The sequence below is a fragment of the Amphiura filiformis genome, chromosome 3, assembly GCF_039555335.1.
Source record: "Amphiura filiformis chromosome 3, Afil_fr2py, whole genome shotgun sequence".
Classification (NCBI taxonomy): domain Eukaryota; kingdom Metazoa; phylum Echinodermata; class Ophiuroidea; order Amphilepidida; family Amphiuridae; genus Amphiura; species Amphiura filiformis.
The window spans coordinates 50,779,316-50,797,167 of NC_092630.1; the positions used below are offsets into that span (position 1 = coordinate 50,779,316).

Genomic DNA, 17,852 nt, shown 5'->3' on the forward strand with positions numbered 1-17,852 from the left:
TAAACAATGCTGTCCACCTGTGAATGTGAAACAGATACGGTATGCCAATAATTATGCCTTATGTAAAGTTATAAAAAAAATTAACCAAAAGCTCCATTTGAAATTGATCTTATTGAGCATAACATACACTACCTTGCATAATTTAAGATAAGTAAATACAATAGGCATATTAATGTATATTATGTGAGTATGTTGTGCTTTTTTGATGAGATTGATGAAACGTATTAACTTAAATAATTATGGAATTACTCGTGGACAAATCGAATTTTCGTCACTTTTATTCAAATTAGGATGATTAACTTATTCTTGAAATTTATACTTAGATTTCTTCACCATTCATGAAAAAAAAATTAAAGCGAGTCGGAGCCTTTAGGTCATATTATTCAAATAGGAAATGAGTCAAGGTCACATAAAAAGGCATAATTCTCTAATTCTAAACCAGTTTTTGTTATTTCTACTTTTTTACCTAAAACATGATTAAAACAGCGGCACAATAAATTATGCAACACAAAACGCGTTAGTTTATTTCCCTTGGGTTGATTAGGATGATAAACAGGGGGATTTGAATAGTTTGAAACTCAATGAGCAAAATGTCCAACTTCATTTTATTTGACTCGATCGTGTCAATCGAAAGGTCAATCTAGTCATGGACCAATTATGTGAAATGAATAATACCTTACATTTTCATGAAAGTCCCAATTTTAAGTATTATTTATTTATGTGACTTTCACTTTCAGCAATTTGAAACGACGCATTAATTATTTAGCACATTTAGCATCCACTAATCAAATAATCATTTCCTTTATGACAAGCATAGGGTGAATAATGCCGAGGAATGCGGCTTTTTACTTTCTTATTTTCACGGATTCCTCAGCGCCGCCGCATGCATAATCACATTACAACGATTTACTTTCTGTTTAATGCACACTCCTTGGTTGAATGTAACATACGGCGTGGGTTTTCTATTGAATTGGGAGAAATTTTAGACTATATATAATATAAGTCTTAGCTAGGGGACATTCGAAAACACGAAATCTAGCCTTTGTTTCGGGGCTAGGGATTTTCCAGTTTCTTATCTTTCGACCAATGCAAGGGCTAAGTGAACAATGTTGATTGTTGCACGGGGTGGTAGTGGTGGTGGTGGCTTCTTTACTTATTTTTCTTTCTTTCTTTCTTTTTAGGACCATAAAAACTGGCCGAAAGTAGTATGGTTTTGAGCCAGAAAATAGTAAACATGACATGACCAGATCAGTTCACTATGTCTGGTATATGAACTGAGACCAGGGTGCCCTATATGGCATTAACGAAGACCCCGCCCCCATGAATGTTCCTGCCCTTTCTCAGACTGTGTACCCAGGTGATAAATAGAATAATATATCATTCTGCGCATCCCTTGGTGACAACATCATTCTGCGATTTCTGCGAATTCTCTGGTGACCAAATACCCCATACCTTTTTCAAACTGTTTACTTTATTATGATACGCCCTGTATAATAGGGAAATTCCACAACCCAGCATGCATTTCTTTGTTTACATTTATAATTGATTGGAAACAGCGCCATCGCGTCAATCACGACGGCCACAGATCTTCGGCGCGTTCTTGGCAACGGCTGACCAGCCTGGTTTCCTGTAAAATCTATGCATAAAATGAGTAATTTTAACACTTGACATGTTGCCAGTAGCTGTGTTCAGTGTATATTGCCGTATATTATATTTTAGCAAATAAATATGCCAGTGGTATAATGGCTATTGTGTCCGAAAGCGAGAGTACAAACAAAAGTTCTATAAAAGTTTAAGCTTACCTACCCGGCTGCTGATCATGTACAACTCAGTGAAAGCAAACTGGGTGAAGCCGAAATCCATCAGATGTCATAGACATGATGGTACTCTCAAGGTGGCCCTCAAGGTATGCAATGTGCTAATAATAAAATAACGTATCCCTATAAACCAATCTTGTACTCTTTTTGAATCTAACTTTATGCTTCTTAAATTAAAGTATACGTACAACAAAGTCCAGTTGTAGAAGTATTAACTACAAATTTCGAACGTTTGAGGACATGTTCTCGAGTTGTAGCATGTGCCATAAGGTGTTTTCAGTGTTAATTGTTTTCATTATAAATGTCGCAAAATATTAATATTGACAATAATTAATTTTAAAATAAACTGTTTGACCTCTCCATATATTCTGATTATTCATACAATGTATGATACCATGATACATTGCTCATATCATATTTTGTGGTGAAAATGATTACAAATATGTAATTTGCAATCATTTATGGAGCAACGATTTGTCCGTACTGATAGCTACGTGTGTATGTGAATGCACATTAAACACATACACAGCACCTGTTATTGGAACTGAACATTTGAAGTCAACCTATTATGACTATAGACTAATACATTTAGTAGTAGTAGGCCTACATTATAGCATGTATGATAAACGGTGATATAACATTACATTTGTCATTGAAATTCATATAAAGTTATAGTATTTCTATTTTTATATCGAATTTACGATGGAAATATTAGTCGAACACGTATGCAATGTTCATGACACAGTACGTACACGGCGTGCGGGAGTCACACATACACACACATCAGAGGGTCGTACCGTATTACCACTGCTGGAACATGCATTGACGCTAGTAGCAAATTCCAATTTTCTTTGCTTTACCTCACTTGTTCAGCTCAAAATTAAAAGGGACATATCTGACAGTAAAAGCTAACATTTTATGGAAAATAAATACTTATCTAGTATTTTTACAGAAATGTTATAATATGGTGTTAAGCTAAGGGTAGGGCTTTGGGAAATAACAAAAATATTAGGGGCCTCTCCATTTTTATGATGTGTTGACAAAGCCTTTGCAATTGCTATATTTTTCTCAGAAATGAATTGTAAATTTATATTATAAATTAGCAAATATTATATTAAGGGCCTCCCTCACCAAATTTTAAAAAGGGCGGACAATATCCATGTTTTTATTTTACTTGGCCTTTGCAATTTATAACTGACAACTATATAATATGCAACCATAGGAAACTTAAATATCTACATAATTTGTATTATTTCAGAAATCTACACAATCATCCAATGTAAAAACAGGTGGAAAGTCAGTACAAAGGAAGAAATGCTCTTCCTCAAAGACACTCGAGGAGAGTTTTCACACACCATCTGCAACTAGCGATGCCTGTCGCCATGGTAATGAGATACTGTTGGTGCAACAGCAGAAGCCAGGTATCGCCCAAAGAGTGCCATGCATTCACATCAGTCGGATCGGTATTCAGGCAAAACACAACAGCTTCAAACAAAATTTGACAACTCTGTTCTTCAGGTACGGTACATTATATTTATTTGAGACATATCTTTAAGGTTGTTAGCAGTAAAGTTCTACAAAACTATTTTGAAGTATTTGAAAATGGTTTTAAGCAGTTGCTTCTTTTACTAATGATACATCAATTTTGTCAAGGACCCGGGGTCAAAGATGTGCATTGATTGTCAGAATGTTTTAATAATTTTATGCATTACAGGGTTGTAGCCAGGATATTTTTATTGCTGGGTGGCAGTTGATGAAAATTTTGCATATCTGGTAAGTTTTTACGAAAATGGACCAAATTCTTGACTAATTCAATCAAATGGTGCAATGTTGGCCTCTGAGTAGCTGTCTCCAGTGCTAAAATTGGGGCTGCAAAACTGAGTGGTGGGCTTAAGAGCTGGTGGGCTCTGCCATCCACCACCACCACTACAACCATGATACATTAGAATATTGCTAAATTGTAACTCAGGTATATGTTTAGCAATAAGCCAAATTCTAATTTTACTTGTAGAGGGACAGACTATGTTCAAGGAACTTCCTAGTGAGACCAAAGACTGCAAATGATGACTGCAGAGAAGCCCATGCATCATGGTCTCTGACTCAATTACCAGAAGATCCAACAGTTACTTGTGAGGACACCGAGCTAGATGACCAAGAAGAGATAGAAGACGAGTGGGATGGTAAGTGTGGCATTTTGTGTGGGTGTTTGTGTGTGGGGATAGGTGGGCAGGGGGGGGGGGCATATGTCTGTGGTACCTTGGTTTTGTGCTGCCAAACGAGGACATACACCAGATTTTTCATACTAAACAAGATCAACCTACCTGCAATGTGGAACCATACTGGAGGTTACAGGCTCAAATCCTTGATAAGGGTTAGTTACTATTTTCAACAAAAATGATTATTGTAGTCATTGGTTTCAAACAATCCCATTTCTTATAAAAATGTGAAGTAATAGATATAATGAATTGAATTGGCAATAGAATTGGATCTAATCCTAATTGATATCCAGTGCATGTGAGGAGATTGATGTCATATAAATCAAAAATGGGATTCGAGCCAGTGGTTATTTGTACTCCATAGATAGAAAACATTTTCTAGTCACATACATTATTAAGAATTTTTTTTATGAAGGCATAAAGAATGAATGTGGGTCAAAAGAGATGGAGTACTAGGGCTGACCAACCGATCTTAATATTTTCAGGCATTTTGTTTTTTAACTTCTTGTTGTTATTTATTTTAATATTTAACACTTATTTAAAAGTATGGTGGGATGATAAAAATAATCAAATTTTAATTTTATTCTGTCATAATTATTTGATAATTTTGTTGAATTACAGAGTCCAACAATTCTTCATCAATTCAGGAAGCGTGGCCACCTGCTTTACCCTCATCACAGGATATGGCAAGTGTTCCAGATGAGCGCCCTCGTGTAGACTCGATTGCACGCATCATGGAAGGACCACCTGCAGCAGATGACGACTATGACACAGACATAGAAGAAGATTTTCCTCCAGGTATTTATTATTCAATAAAATGGAAATGGAATTGATTGATTACCTGCTTGGAGATAAACAAGAGTATTGACTATTGCTTGTGGCAATGTATTAATTTGATGTATAATTTGATAATATAATGTAGATGTGATTTGCCTTTGATTGAATACATTATCTTTATGTAACCTGATTTTTAAACAACAAGTACATCTTTTACAGGACCGATGGTGGAATTTGATCAATATGGAAGGAATGTTTACATACATGAATGCAGAGAAGAAGGTAGGTGGAATTTAACCTAATTAGTGCCCTCCTCTGATAAGTGGCATTTTTCAAATGACAACTGTCTAAGCGTATCCATTTAGAACTGCCAGACCCTTGTATCACTTAGTTCTGTCAAAATGTATGAATAAAATTGGCCTTTAATCCTTCCGGCATAGGATTTATGTTGATTTTTACTTCTGGGGAGTTGGAATTAAACAGAGTACTTGTTTAGTAAAGAAAACAGCAAAAAACAAAACAACAAAACCCCAGCATAAATGCAAGCACAGTGCATTCTGTGTATTTAGAATAAAAAATTTGTTTGTTTGTTTATGGTGGACCGTTACAGGTGTTGATCCCGCGAGGTATGTGCTGCGTCATATGCATGAATCCTCATTACAACTACGCCATAGATATCTCAACTTACGCAACATCATTCCACTTGCCAAAGCTTTAAAAGTAAGTATTTTAGTATGTAAAAGCCTATCCCACAATTTTAGTATGTGTTAATTATTTCTATACTTTTGATGTGCATTCTTTGGGTTGAAAACATTCCAAGAGAGTCTTTGAGGAACAAACCAATAGGAAAAATGTGGGGTGTTCGGGGGACCACAGACTAAAAAAATCAATAACAGGGGATCTTAAGGGGGTACATAAATGCAAACCTCAATATTGAATATCACCAGGCTAGTGGTAGCTATTTGGCCTTGCAGCTATGTATCTACCATCTTAAGAGCACATTGGCTACATAATACATAATCTGTGACCACAACCATCATCATCGTCTGCGCATCATGTTCGATGAAGGCAGTTGATGTAATTGCAACTAATTTAAAATGATTGCAAATTGTGTTTATATTTCAAAGGTTTGGGGTATAATGTTTATACCATTTATTCTCATACATTGCGTAATTAATATTTTAATCCTTGGATTTTTACGAATGTTTCAATTCATGAAACTCTGAAACTCTCTCTTACAGATTAACACTTGCATAGAATACCTGGACCTATCAGATAACCACCTAGAACATGATGGTGCTATAGCTATAGCTGACATGATGAGTGATAACTGCTATGTCACAAAACTAGTAAGTAATTGTTGTATCATGCATAATGGTAATGCTAACTTGTTCGCTGAGGATAGCATCATAGGGACAAGGGGAGCAAAATTTGATAAATTTCATATATTAATACCAAAAACAATTTGTGCCCTGGCCTCTCAATTGAAATAGTGCAAATTGAGAGCGCTAATAAATCATCAGACCAGTATAAACTCGTAAGCCAGAACAAAACTACAAGGAGATAATTAGAAGAGTCTGTTTTGCAGAACTCCTCACAGTTTTGTCTTCAAGAATTCAGTCTGGAATGCTTTCTGCTTACTTATCACACTTAGAGCGTGTTTCTACAGAGCCAAATACCGTTTTGGAAACGGTATGGAACCGCTAATCACTCCTGTGGAAACAGCCTCCAACGCCTTTTTGCAACGCCTTTTCATCGCCAACGGAAACCTCGTTGGAGTAGGTTTTTGCCGTTGACGAAGCGGGTAGCTTTTCTGTGGAAACAGACCGAAGCGGTAACTTGCCGATTATTTAGCAAAATCAAACAATGTTAATCAACATGTTAATTGGACAGACGACATGACAAAAACGTTAATAACAGCCTGGGCAACATAACAAGTCCAAACTATTATGTAAAGCCACAATTTCTCCGTGATACGGAAAAACAGAAAAACTCACGGAATTCTGGGTTTTCTCACGGAAATTTGTAAATGCTACAAAATAGTGAAAAACTGTGTAAAATGTAAAACTTTTCTGTTGATTTGCAAAATATAACAAAAAAAATGTTATTTAGCAATAATCAACCTTTAAACAATCCATTCTAGCATTAATTCTAGGCCTACGATGCAAGATTCTGGCCATACTACCGTAATTTTGTCATTCAGATTAAACGGTATGAACACGCCAACGGCAAAAACCTGTCTGTGGAAACAGCAGGTTAAACGGTAAGATAACGGTAAGATAGCGTTATCCATTTAGCGGTAACTTAGCGGTGCGCCTGTAGAAACACGCTCTAAGTGTTTCCTTACGGTCTTTGAGATAAGCTTTTACACTTAATCTTAGCTACCTATTCAGTTCCCAAATCAATTAGCTCCCTGTCACCCTGTAGAAAAAAAAACATGCATCTGGTGCCACTGCAAAGCTTAAGAAGAAAAGACTTGTGAATTTTAGACTATTATAAACCCTTTTGAACCTACATTCTTTACTGTATAAGTTGCATTGTACAGTTTATTAAATGAATTGTTACTTATAATATGAATATAACTGCAAGCCCTATAAACAGGTTTTGTGGTTTTGAGTATATTCATATTATATAAAATTAAGGAACATTTTATTTAATTTTGAGAAAGTTTTGCTGAAATAAAAAGACTGGGAATGTGAACAATTAGATCTCAATAACCCTTGGAACCGCTCGGTAATTCAATTAAAGCTGGAAATGATATCAAATTGTATGATTATATGTTGAATTTATTATCAGGGTTTGCGTCTTGATGCTTTAATATCTGGGGTATGCTATTCAGTCATTCTTACCATACTGTTAAACATATTTTGTGGGTCATTTGATTAAATTGGGGTATTATTGACATAACCAGGGTATGACAGTATTCAATAAGCGAAGGTGTCTCTTGTTAAGTTTATAAAGCATATTAAACAATATACATGATATAGGTCTATTAAAGGAAGTGTACGGCAATCACAACATTATGTCTTATATGTTAGAAAAATAATTACCAAGCACGAATCACATGGTTTTATTTAAAACAAACTCATATATGATATTAACCATAAACATGTGATATTCAAAATTATGGTTAATATGTGTTTGTTTTAACTAAAACCATGTGATTCGTGCTTGATAATTATTTTTCTAACATATAAGACAAATGTTTTGATTGCTGTACACTTCCTTTAAAGCGCCACACCGTATATGAACAACATAAGAGGCAAAAGTCTCATCCTCACATACTCCTCATCAGCAATGGTCAATTCCTTGTAGCTCCTTGTTAAGTATCTTTGGTTTCTGCATATTATTTTCTTACAGAATTTATCAGAGAACTTGGTGAGATCAGATGCTACATTTGCATTCACAAAGATGCTGGAAACTAACTATACTCTTAAGTGTCTATGCCTTAGAGGTATGTATATTCTAATTTAGAACTCTGAACCACACTTTCACACAAAACCAAAAGTGCAAATGGTGTATTTTTGTTCAATTAACTGCCCATGCCCTCTATGCGCCCACCCAGTAACTTCACAACAAGCAAACTATCATAGGTGTAGATCCCGGGGATGGGGGGATAAATCCCCCCAATATTTTGCCAGGGGGGTGGTCCATACAATCATCCCCCCAATGTTGACACCTGTATGTGGGTTTCTGACCAAATTAACCTCATATTTGGCCATTTTAGCCCCCAAAGCCCAAATTTCAACCATATATGATTCTGTTGCCAAAAGGGCCAGATTCACTATATTTCAAGAATTTTTCCAACCCCATCCCCCCCAATGTCAAAAAGAAATCTATGCCACTGAAACTATGATGTTATTATTGCCCATGGACCATGGTCTGAAAGATATGCACAATGATGATGATGGATGAATATGTATGTAATTATGTAAATCCAATGTAAAAAATAAGCGCCCACCCAAAGTGACTTTGTTAAGCACCCTGGGCGGTTAATGGAATGAATATAGAAGTCTTTGGGTGCTAAGATTTGTTGTCTTTTGGTGCCAAGATACACATAATTATCTTTGGGTGTCAAGATTATAGAGGTCTTTGGTGCCAATATACAGAGGTCTTTTGGTGCCATGATAGCAAGGTGTGCCAAGATAATAGAGGTCTTTATGTGCCAAGATACAGAGGTCATTTTGTAGTGCATAATATGATAGAGATGGCATGTGTCCCCCCAATCAATTTGAAAATGTAGAAAATCCCATTGGAAAATTGCACAAAAATAGCCCCCCCCCATCATTTTTGGTGTCCCCTCTCCAAAAGAATAACTCACGCTAAGCTACTGTCGTTTGGTGCCATGATAAAGATGTCTTTGGGTGCCAAGATACAGGTCTTTTGGTGTCATAATACAGAGGTCTTTGTGTTCCAAGATACATATGTCTCTGGGTGACAACCCAGCAAACACAAAAACGTTTTTAAAACGTTTTAAATAAGTTATACTTTGGGTTTTGGTTTAGGTAAAAACGTTTTAATAACTTTAAAATGTCGGGTTATATAAAGGTCATGAAATCGTTTTAAAACGTTTTGTATGAAAACACACTACAACAATATTTTTAAAATGTTTTGAAATGTCATTGTTAACTATTTTTGCAAACATTTTTGGCCAAATATTTTGTCAACAATTAAATAACATTATGTTAAAATATTTGCACCCAGCAAACACAGAAATGTTCTTAAAATGTTTTTTACAAAACATTTTAATAACATTTAAATGTCGGGTTATATAAAGGTCGTGAAAACATTTTAAAAACGTTATTGTAAATATTTTGGGTAAACATTTTTTGCAAAATATTTTTTCAACCCCAAAATAACATTCTGTTTAGAATGATTTGTACCAAGTTTTCACAAATGTTTTTGGAATGTTATTAAAACGTTTTTATACCCTTTATATAACCCGACATTTAAATGTTTTCTGTAAAACATTTGTGTTTGCTGTGCAGTAAATTACCAACAAATGTTATTTTTGTGTTTGCTGTGCAGTAAATTGCCAACAAATGTTATTTAATGTTATGAAAACGTTTTATACCATTAATGTACCCTTTATATAACCCGACATTTAAACGTTTTCTGACAACCTTTTATAACCTTTTTGTAATGATGTCGAAAACGTTTTGTGTTTGCTGGGAAGATATTGAGGTCTTTGGGTGCCAAAGATACAGAGGTCTTTGGGTGCCAAGATACAGAAGTCTTTGGGTGCCAAGATACAGAAGTGTTTGGGTGCCAAGATACAGAGGTCTTTGGGTACCAAGATACAGAGGTCTTTGGGTGCCAATATTCAGAGGTCATTGGGTGCCAAGATACAGAGGTCTTTGGGTGCCAAGATACAGAGGTCTTTGGGTGCCAAGATACAGAGGTCTCAGGATGCCAAGATACAGAGGTCTTTGGGTGCCAATATTCAGAGGTCTTTGGGTACCAAGATACAGAGGTCTTTGGGTGCCAATACTCAGAGGTCTTTGGGTACCAAGATACAGAGGTCTTTGGGTGCCAAGATACAGAGGTCTTTGGGTGACAAGATACAGAGGTCTTTGGGTGACAAGATACAGAGGTCTTTGGGTGCCAACATATGGAAAACTTTTGCCCTGATTTGTGCATTAGCTATTTGTTTGCAACACTCAGTGTGTGTGTGACCTTTGTGTACACGACGACCTAATTGCATGGCTCATGAGCACTGCTCAGATAAGTGGACCATTCCACTTTACCAAATGGGTAAACATTAGCATAACAGAGAGAAATACATACGAAATAAAACAAAGGACAAATTGTTGGGCCTGTGATTTATTTATATTATTTTCACAGCACTTGTATGCTTTTAGATTTAAAGAACTGCTAGCTAGCTACATGATATCCGACTATACGTGCAGGAAGCATAGCGACAACAAACACATCCCCGTATCGTAAAATGTTGTGGTCCATTGGAAGCTTCGGTAAATTTACACTCAAGTTGACTAGAAAATCAACAGTTTTGTCCAATTTGCTATGATATTTTCCAATCAAAACCTATCAGAACTTTATATCTGATACAAAGTTTACTTCAATCACAAAGAGAATGGATAGATTGTGTGAAAAACACCACATTTGTATGATACAAGCAGCGTAAGCGAGTGTATTCGTTTACAAAATACGAGCTGATGGATCGATTTTTGGACCTCTCGCTTCCGGGAAACTGATTGGAAAGAGACACGGTCCTCATGATTGGACAAGTTTTGCCCACCTCTTCCCATGAACCAATCACAAAGTGTGTTATATCACTGGAAAGAGAATATCCGTCGGACGACCTCACATTTGACAGACAGTTTAATTTTGCTGATGAATTTAGCGCTGGCAACCCAGTGAAAATGGTCAAAAACAGGCACTGTCCTCATTGAAGCTTGATAAAAATGACCAAACCAATGGCAAAATTGCCCACCGGTTCCCGTCATTGGATATATTAAATCGAATTTAGGCTTATTTGAAAGAAGTGTTATATTTTATGAAACCGTCCGACGATTATAAGAAAGTTTATTTTATAAGCCATCAACAGCAAAAGTTTTGTCAAAAACGAAAAATGCGCCGACGGAATCCCGTGCTTAATGAACCAATTAGGCCCGTGTTGAGCAGATGCAGATATGATACAGAGGTCTCAGGATGCCAAGATACAGAGGTCTTTGGGTGCCAATATTCAGAGGTCTTTGGGTACCAAGATACAGAGGTCTTTGGGTGCCAATATTCAGAGGTCTTTGGGTACCACGATACAGAGGTCTTTGGGTGCCAAGATACAGAGGTCTTTGGGAGCCAATATTCAGAGGTCTTTGGGTACCAAGATACAGAGGTCTTTGGGTGCCAATATTCAGAGGTCTTTGGGTGCCAAGATGCAGATGTCTTTGGGTGCCAAGATACAGAGGTCTTTGGGTGCCAAGATACAGAGGTCTTTGGGTGCCAATATTCAGAGGTCTTTGGGTACCAAGATACAGAGGTCTTTGGGTGCCAATATTCAGAGGTCTTTGGGTACCAAGATACAGAGGTCTTTGGGTGCTAATATTCAGAGGTCTTTGGGTACCGGTACCAAGATACAGAGGTCTCAGGATGCCAAGATATGGAGGTCTTTGGGTGCCAAGATACAGAGGTTTTTGGGGTCAAAATACAGAGATCTGTGTGTGCCTAAATAAAGAAGTCTTTAGGTGCTAATGTTCAGAGGTATTGTATCCTATTTTTTCCAGCTAATCAGTTGACTGATAGAGATGCCTTAGTGTTATCAGAAGCACTCAAGAACAATTCAACTCTTACTGAACTAGATCTGAGTCAGAACAAACTTGGAGAACAAGCGGGAATTCACTTGGGATCAGCACTGGTATGTGTTTGTTATGGTAAATTAAATTGATAATTCAATAAATCAATCAAGCAATTTGCTCACTCATTCAAACAACCAATCAATTAATCAATAACAATCCAACAAATAAACAAAATATTAATTATTTAACCATTTGTCTATTTTGTGTTCAAAAAAACAAAACAAACTACAATAACATTATAGTATAATAGTAAATAAGCAAATCCAAGAAAGAAATTAATTTGTTGTGCTTTTCTTCAGATAAGAATGTATGTTTGTATCTCTATTATTTGCATATTTAGGGTTCCAACGATGGGTTAATATACCTTGATTTGAAGTGGAATGCTATCCGAGGGAAAGGCATTGTAGCCATTGCTAATGCATTGAAAGCTAACTCATCCCTAGAGGTCTTAGATCTATCATGGAATGGAGTCACACAACCAGAATGTATAGCATTCATGAAAATGTTGAAGGTGAACACAGGACTCAAGATACTAGATCTCAGGTATGTGTGTATTTGCAAACTTATCTGACTTAACAAGCCAGGGCAACATCTCAACTGGCTTTTCTCTTCAAAACTTAAGATAAGAGTATTTTATCTGTGGCAATCCCTAAAAGAATGCTATACCGTATGGCATGCTTAAAAGGCCATATAGTAGGCAATGCCATGGCTTAGCCACATTAGAGTGGGGATGATACTATACACACTGCTAATAAATGTGTACATAGCGTTAACTTACACAAGCGTAGTGTTAACTTACAGATCTAAAGGCTATTTTCCTAAAATAAAGATTTCAAATATTTTCAATATATTTAGTTGTGGTGAATATTTACAAAAAAAGACAACTTGCACAAGGGTTATATAATATGAAACAAATATTGAATCTTTGTACTCGTACAATACAAAGAATATTTTCATTCGGTGAAACATGAACTGTTCCATTCAACTCAACTGGGCTCTGTTAAATAGAAACAATCAATATTTCACCAAATTAAAATATTCTTTCCATTGTACTCATTGTATGGTATATTGTTACATTATTTCCAAAATTAGTTTCAATTGATTAAAATATTCTGTTCCATTTCCTTAACAAATGAATAAGATTGAATAAAATGTGGTTGTGAATGGTGATCATTCTGCAGGAATATTTTATTTTGCAGAGCAACAGGACTTAATTTGAAAGGCAGAAATTCGTCAAAACGATTTATTCACTATATTAAACCATATATAAATAATGTCAGGACAGGAATGGTCTTGTAATTTGCTGTTTTTATGTCAATTTTTATAGTCACAATCATGTAAATACAATAGGACTTCAAAAGATGTCACTTGGTATCAAGAAGAATGACACCATTGAAGCATTATTGGTAAGTGATTAATAGACAACAACAACAACAAGTTTTACTCTATGTAAAAATAAAATAAAAAGAAATAAAACTTATCATTTGGAAAGTAGGCATTTTTAAATTGCAACAATACATTAAACAGTAAGGAATTCATTAATGTAAAGAAAGCAAGGAGGAGCAAACTAACACCCCAACATCCAGGCCTGTATGCAGCAGCACCCTCTTCCATCCACAAAGGTCCACTTTTTGCTATTTGTTCCAGTAAAAAGGTCCAAAAATGGGAGACAATTCTACAAAAGATCCACTTTTTGGTGACAAGTCAAGTTCAAAATTCCAAAAAGGGCAATTTTTAGGGTGTTGAGGTCCACTTTTTACAAAAAATCTATGCAAGCACACTTTTCATTCTTCCCCTTTTTGAAGTCCCACCTCCCCCAAAAAATTAAATCCTGTGTGCAGGCCTGAACTGAAGATGTGAAAAGAGGCATAAAGATAAGAAAGATGCATGCAGGGGATTCTTGATAACGTGGGCCTGTTGACATAAAAGGCATAAATGCAGTTGGATGCCATTGCATGCTTGTATTTCTCTATCTGTACGGTAACATATTTATTACAATTTGATTTGCATATGTTTCTTTTAGCTCAATACCAATCCTATTGGTGATGATGGTGTCCTTTCATTATTGAAGAATCTGCTACATTGTCCCACATTAAAACTGGTTGCTTTGCAGGTAAGGAAACATTATTTCATGTCTGCAGTTAAGTACAATATTTGAGACAATGAAGTTGTAAAAATGGGTACACATCTAAGCCTACATACCAAGCATACAGGTGTTTTAACCAAAATATTGACAATGAAAAGTAATTTCAATTCAACCTGCAGCTGTCCAACAATCTATTCGCTAGTGTAGTGCACGTTAGAATATGACCGTTCCTAGGTCAACTGGCTCACACTTTTTTGTTACGAACCACTGATCGAAATGATCACAACACAAAGTCTATGGCATATCAAAATTTATAACAGGTGTATGAGCCCAGGCTTGAACCAGTAACCAATTAATGGTCACTAATGTGCACTACAGCAGCGAATTCCCTTCTATGCTGTGGTATAGAGCATTTTCCCCCAAAACAACCCCAAATTATTTTTGAAAATTCTACTATTTTGTGCCGAGATTGTAGGCATATTTTCAGGTTTATGCTCCCTGAAATTCACCCCCGTACTGTCTTATTTTTCAGGATATTGCTTTATCCATTGCTGTACATGGGAGAATAAGAGAGATCCAGGCCAATAGGGATATCTGCATACTGACTAGAGATATAGATGGACATAAAAGGATATTTGTAAGTTAATTTTGAATGCAGAAATTAATACACTGTAATTTTAGCCCGTTGTCACCTTCAGGTTATAGTCAGCTTTAAATTTTCACCTAAAGACTGCAATCAAAGCAACTTGTTCATAGGTGTGGATTATGTATTTTCAACCAAATAACTTTTCCTACCAAACATGGAAACTAAACTAAAAGACAATTTTTAATCAGCCTTTATCATTACTGTCAGGGGGTGGATCCAGGATTGTCGATGAGGGGGGGTGGGGATTAGAATTGGCTGAAATTGGGCTGATTTGGCATGATTTTTCTCAATTTTAGCTGAATTTCCAATGTTTTGGGGAATTTTAGAGGAAGATGTCTCCTTTTTTGCTTGTATAAAATTGCCTTCTTTTTGAAATCGCAATGTTGTATCAAGTTGATTAACTAACTAGTTGTACTTTATTTTGATTGTTTTGGTAGCCTCCTAGCCATCTGGTAAGCATTGTAGACCAGTTTATCCTGACTAATCAGATGAGACTCATTGAAAGATGTTTTGCTCTGGATGAATCTAGGCGTGGAACTATATCAGCCACACAGCTACAGAAAGCACTGTTTGCTGCTGGACTTGACCTAAGCCAGGTAAGGATGCTATTAAAAGCAGCTCAGGTGAAAGTAGTCACAGTATGTGGCCTCACACACATGCAAAGCGTGTAGCGCGAGTAACACAACCTCTCTGGATAGTATACTTAAGCAACAGAGCCTGAAAGAAATGCTAAGGTGAAATATGTTACTTTGATGCACACAATAGTGTTGCTTCTCATTCACTCTCCCTTTTACATTTTCTTGATGTTTTCAGTGCATTGTTCAGTAATGTTACAATTCCTTTGTGCATTACAATAACTGTGACTTAAGGCAGGTGTTTTTTCGTTGCGAATCACGTTATCTCTGCTGCAACTTTCGGTACTACTGCCTTGATTTTCAGCTCAAGTGATTAGCTTTCTTCAGGCCTTTGACCTCCTCCTTGTTGTATCTGGAACATTTTAGCCACTGCAGAAGATGCTGACAGAAAAGTAGGCAAAAGTAGGTCTATCGCAATGAGATATCACATCCTCAAGGCATTGGACTATATACTGGCCTTATAGTACTGTAAAAATGGACATTTTCACAGAACATTAATTTTTACACCTTTTGCACTCGTCACACCTACCGCGAAATTATAAATGAGCATATATTTATTCTTTGCATAGGAATTTAAAATAAAGCAACAAAGTTCAACCTCGGCAAAACACAAAAAAATTACACATGCAAACATTACTACTTGTATAGTATAATAGTTTACAGAGCTGTGGAAGTATGGCTGTAGCCTGGTGTTTGCATTTCAGTTCATTATTCAGAATATGATGAGACATATCCTAAACAGTGATATTGTGTTGTATTTTCACAGGACCAAGTCAAGACTGCTTTGAAAGATGTTAATATCCTCCATTCCATGGCTATCCCTTACAGGTTGGTACACATGCCATTAGGGGGCTGTCATTTTCTTTGTAAGGGGGGTCATACAATTTTTGATGACTAAAATGTAGGGGGTCACAAGATGACCACAGATAGTGTCTTTATTTTATTCAAAAAGACTGATTTCAATAAATTTTAGCCTGTTTAGGGGGTAAGGTGTATCGGTGGTGGTGGGGGTGGGAGTAATAAAATTTTTGTTGCCGAAATAGGGGGTCACAATTTTATTGATGCCAACTTTTTGTAAATTTGGGACCCCCTTTCTGAAGAAAATGATAGCCCCTTATTTAAATGCTTTAAAGTTCAATAAATTTATGTCATTAGTCAACAGATAATTTGACTCCTATTTCATTATTCAAATTCGTGGCATTCTTTTTCATGTATTAAATGCTTGCTTTCCAAAATAACATTGGTGGTGATTTATATTGTATGACAAGAGGGAATCTTGCAAAAGCTGGCCACAATTTATAGTTGCCTTCATCTGTGCTTTGACTCCCCTTTTTATCCATCTCTGAAAAAATCCTGGCTATGCCACTTCATCAAACCCAGTACAAGGCAGGGCCTCAGCGAGTGTCTGATCACAGTGGCTTAAGACACCCCATAAACCAGTCTATAGAAAAATTATTAAATTTGTGTACATCGTGGAACATACTCTTTGCGTGGCTGTGTGTAGTAAGCTGCTGTACGCAGATAACCTCGCTAATATGGACGCATAGAGTAGCGTTGTACGTTCGTGTATATAGCATGATTAGCCGCGGAGTAACAAGCGTAGTTGAATGTTCCACGATGTACACAAATTTAATAAATTTTCTATACCATTTTTTAGGGATACTGGTGTAGTACCCTTGTCAGCCTACATCTAAAATAACCATCACAGCCAGCATCAGCTCCTGCAGTTAATTTTCATACAGTTAAAACGTTTTTTTATCAGTGCATTTTTTGAATCATAATTATGTACACATTTGTTTCATTGTAGGTTGCTACTGGATGGCTTGTCAGCTCTAACTAACTGAAGATTATGTGGTCTGATGAGTACCAATTATGTGCCAATATTTGTTGTGATTATTCGCTTGCGAAGTGACGTAATTAATCGGATTAACTACCATAGCAATAGAGAAATATAACTTTGAATATATTGCTATGCACCACAAGATTCATGCGGTACCTATGCATTGAACCATAGACGTCAAAGAAAGGCTGATCACTCGCACCTCTAAGATTAGTATCTTTGAAAAGACCGGTATTGTATTCAATCTATGTTTGCTGACATACACAGGTGATTAGTGCAATCTGCTTGTAGTGCAGGGCTATCTACTCAAAAATTGTATTCCTCTATTGCTATGGTAGTTAATCCCTTAATCTGATTATTACGTCACTTCTACTGTGAATAGTGTGGTCAGGTATGGAGTGTTTGAGCTTTTTAGTTAAGTGTTTCATTTTGAAAGAAGGACCGGTTAGTTTCAGTGAAAGATTACAAACTGATTATGAAACAAAAAAATTGAGATGAAGTAGTTGGTGCACTCCGATT

The 17,852-nt window shown here is 36.2% G+C and overlaps 1 protein-coding gene across 1 annotated transcript; it reads left to right on the plus strand.

Annotated features, from left to right (window-relative positions):
* The first annotated feature begins 1,719 nt into the window (after nucleotides 1-1,719).
* On the plus strand, nucleotides 1,720-17,852 carry LOC140148678 (uncharacterized). The gene is made up of 16 exons (XM_072170709.1): nucleotides 1,720-1,894; nucleotides 3,076-3,335; nucleotides 3,829-3,997; nucleotides 4,655-4,831; nucleotides 5,030-5,092; nucleotides 5,421-5,530; nucleotides 6,052-6,159; nucleotides 8,171-8,264; nucleotides 12,055-12,185; nucleotides 12,467-12,669; nucleotides 13,454-13,532; nucleotides 14,150-14,239; nucleotides 14,745-14,849; nucleotides 15,296-15,454; nucleotides 16,260-16,321; nucleotides 17,301-17,852. Exons 2-16 carry the CDS (start codon nucleotides 3,258-3,260, stop codon nucleotides 17,335-17,337), a joined length of 1,665 nt encoding a protein of 554 aa, XP_072026810.1. The 5' UTR covers nucleotides 1,720-1,894; nucleotides 3,076-3,257; the 3' UTR covers nucleotides 17,338-17,852.

Excerpts from the sequence above, each read along its gene's own strand:
- LOC140148678 (XM_072170709.1), top strand. The coding sequence starts at position 3,258 with ATGCATTCACATCAGTCGGATCGGTATTCAGGCAAAACACAACAGCTT. Across the intron at positions 12,670-13,453 it reads CTCAAGATACTAGATCTCAG|TCACAATCATGTAAATACAA; the intron begins GTATGTGTGTAT and ends CAATTTTTATAG. Across the intron at positions 15,455-16,259 it reads CTGGACTTGACCTAAGCCAG|GACCAAGTCAAGACTGCTTT; the intron begins GTAAGGATGCTA and ends GTATTTTCACAG.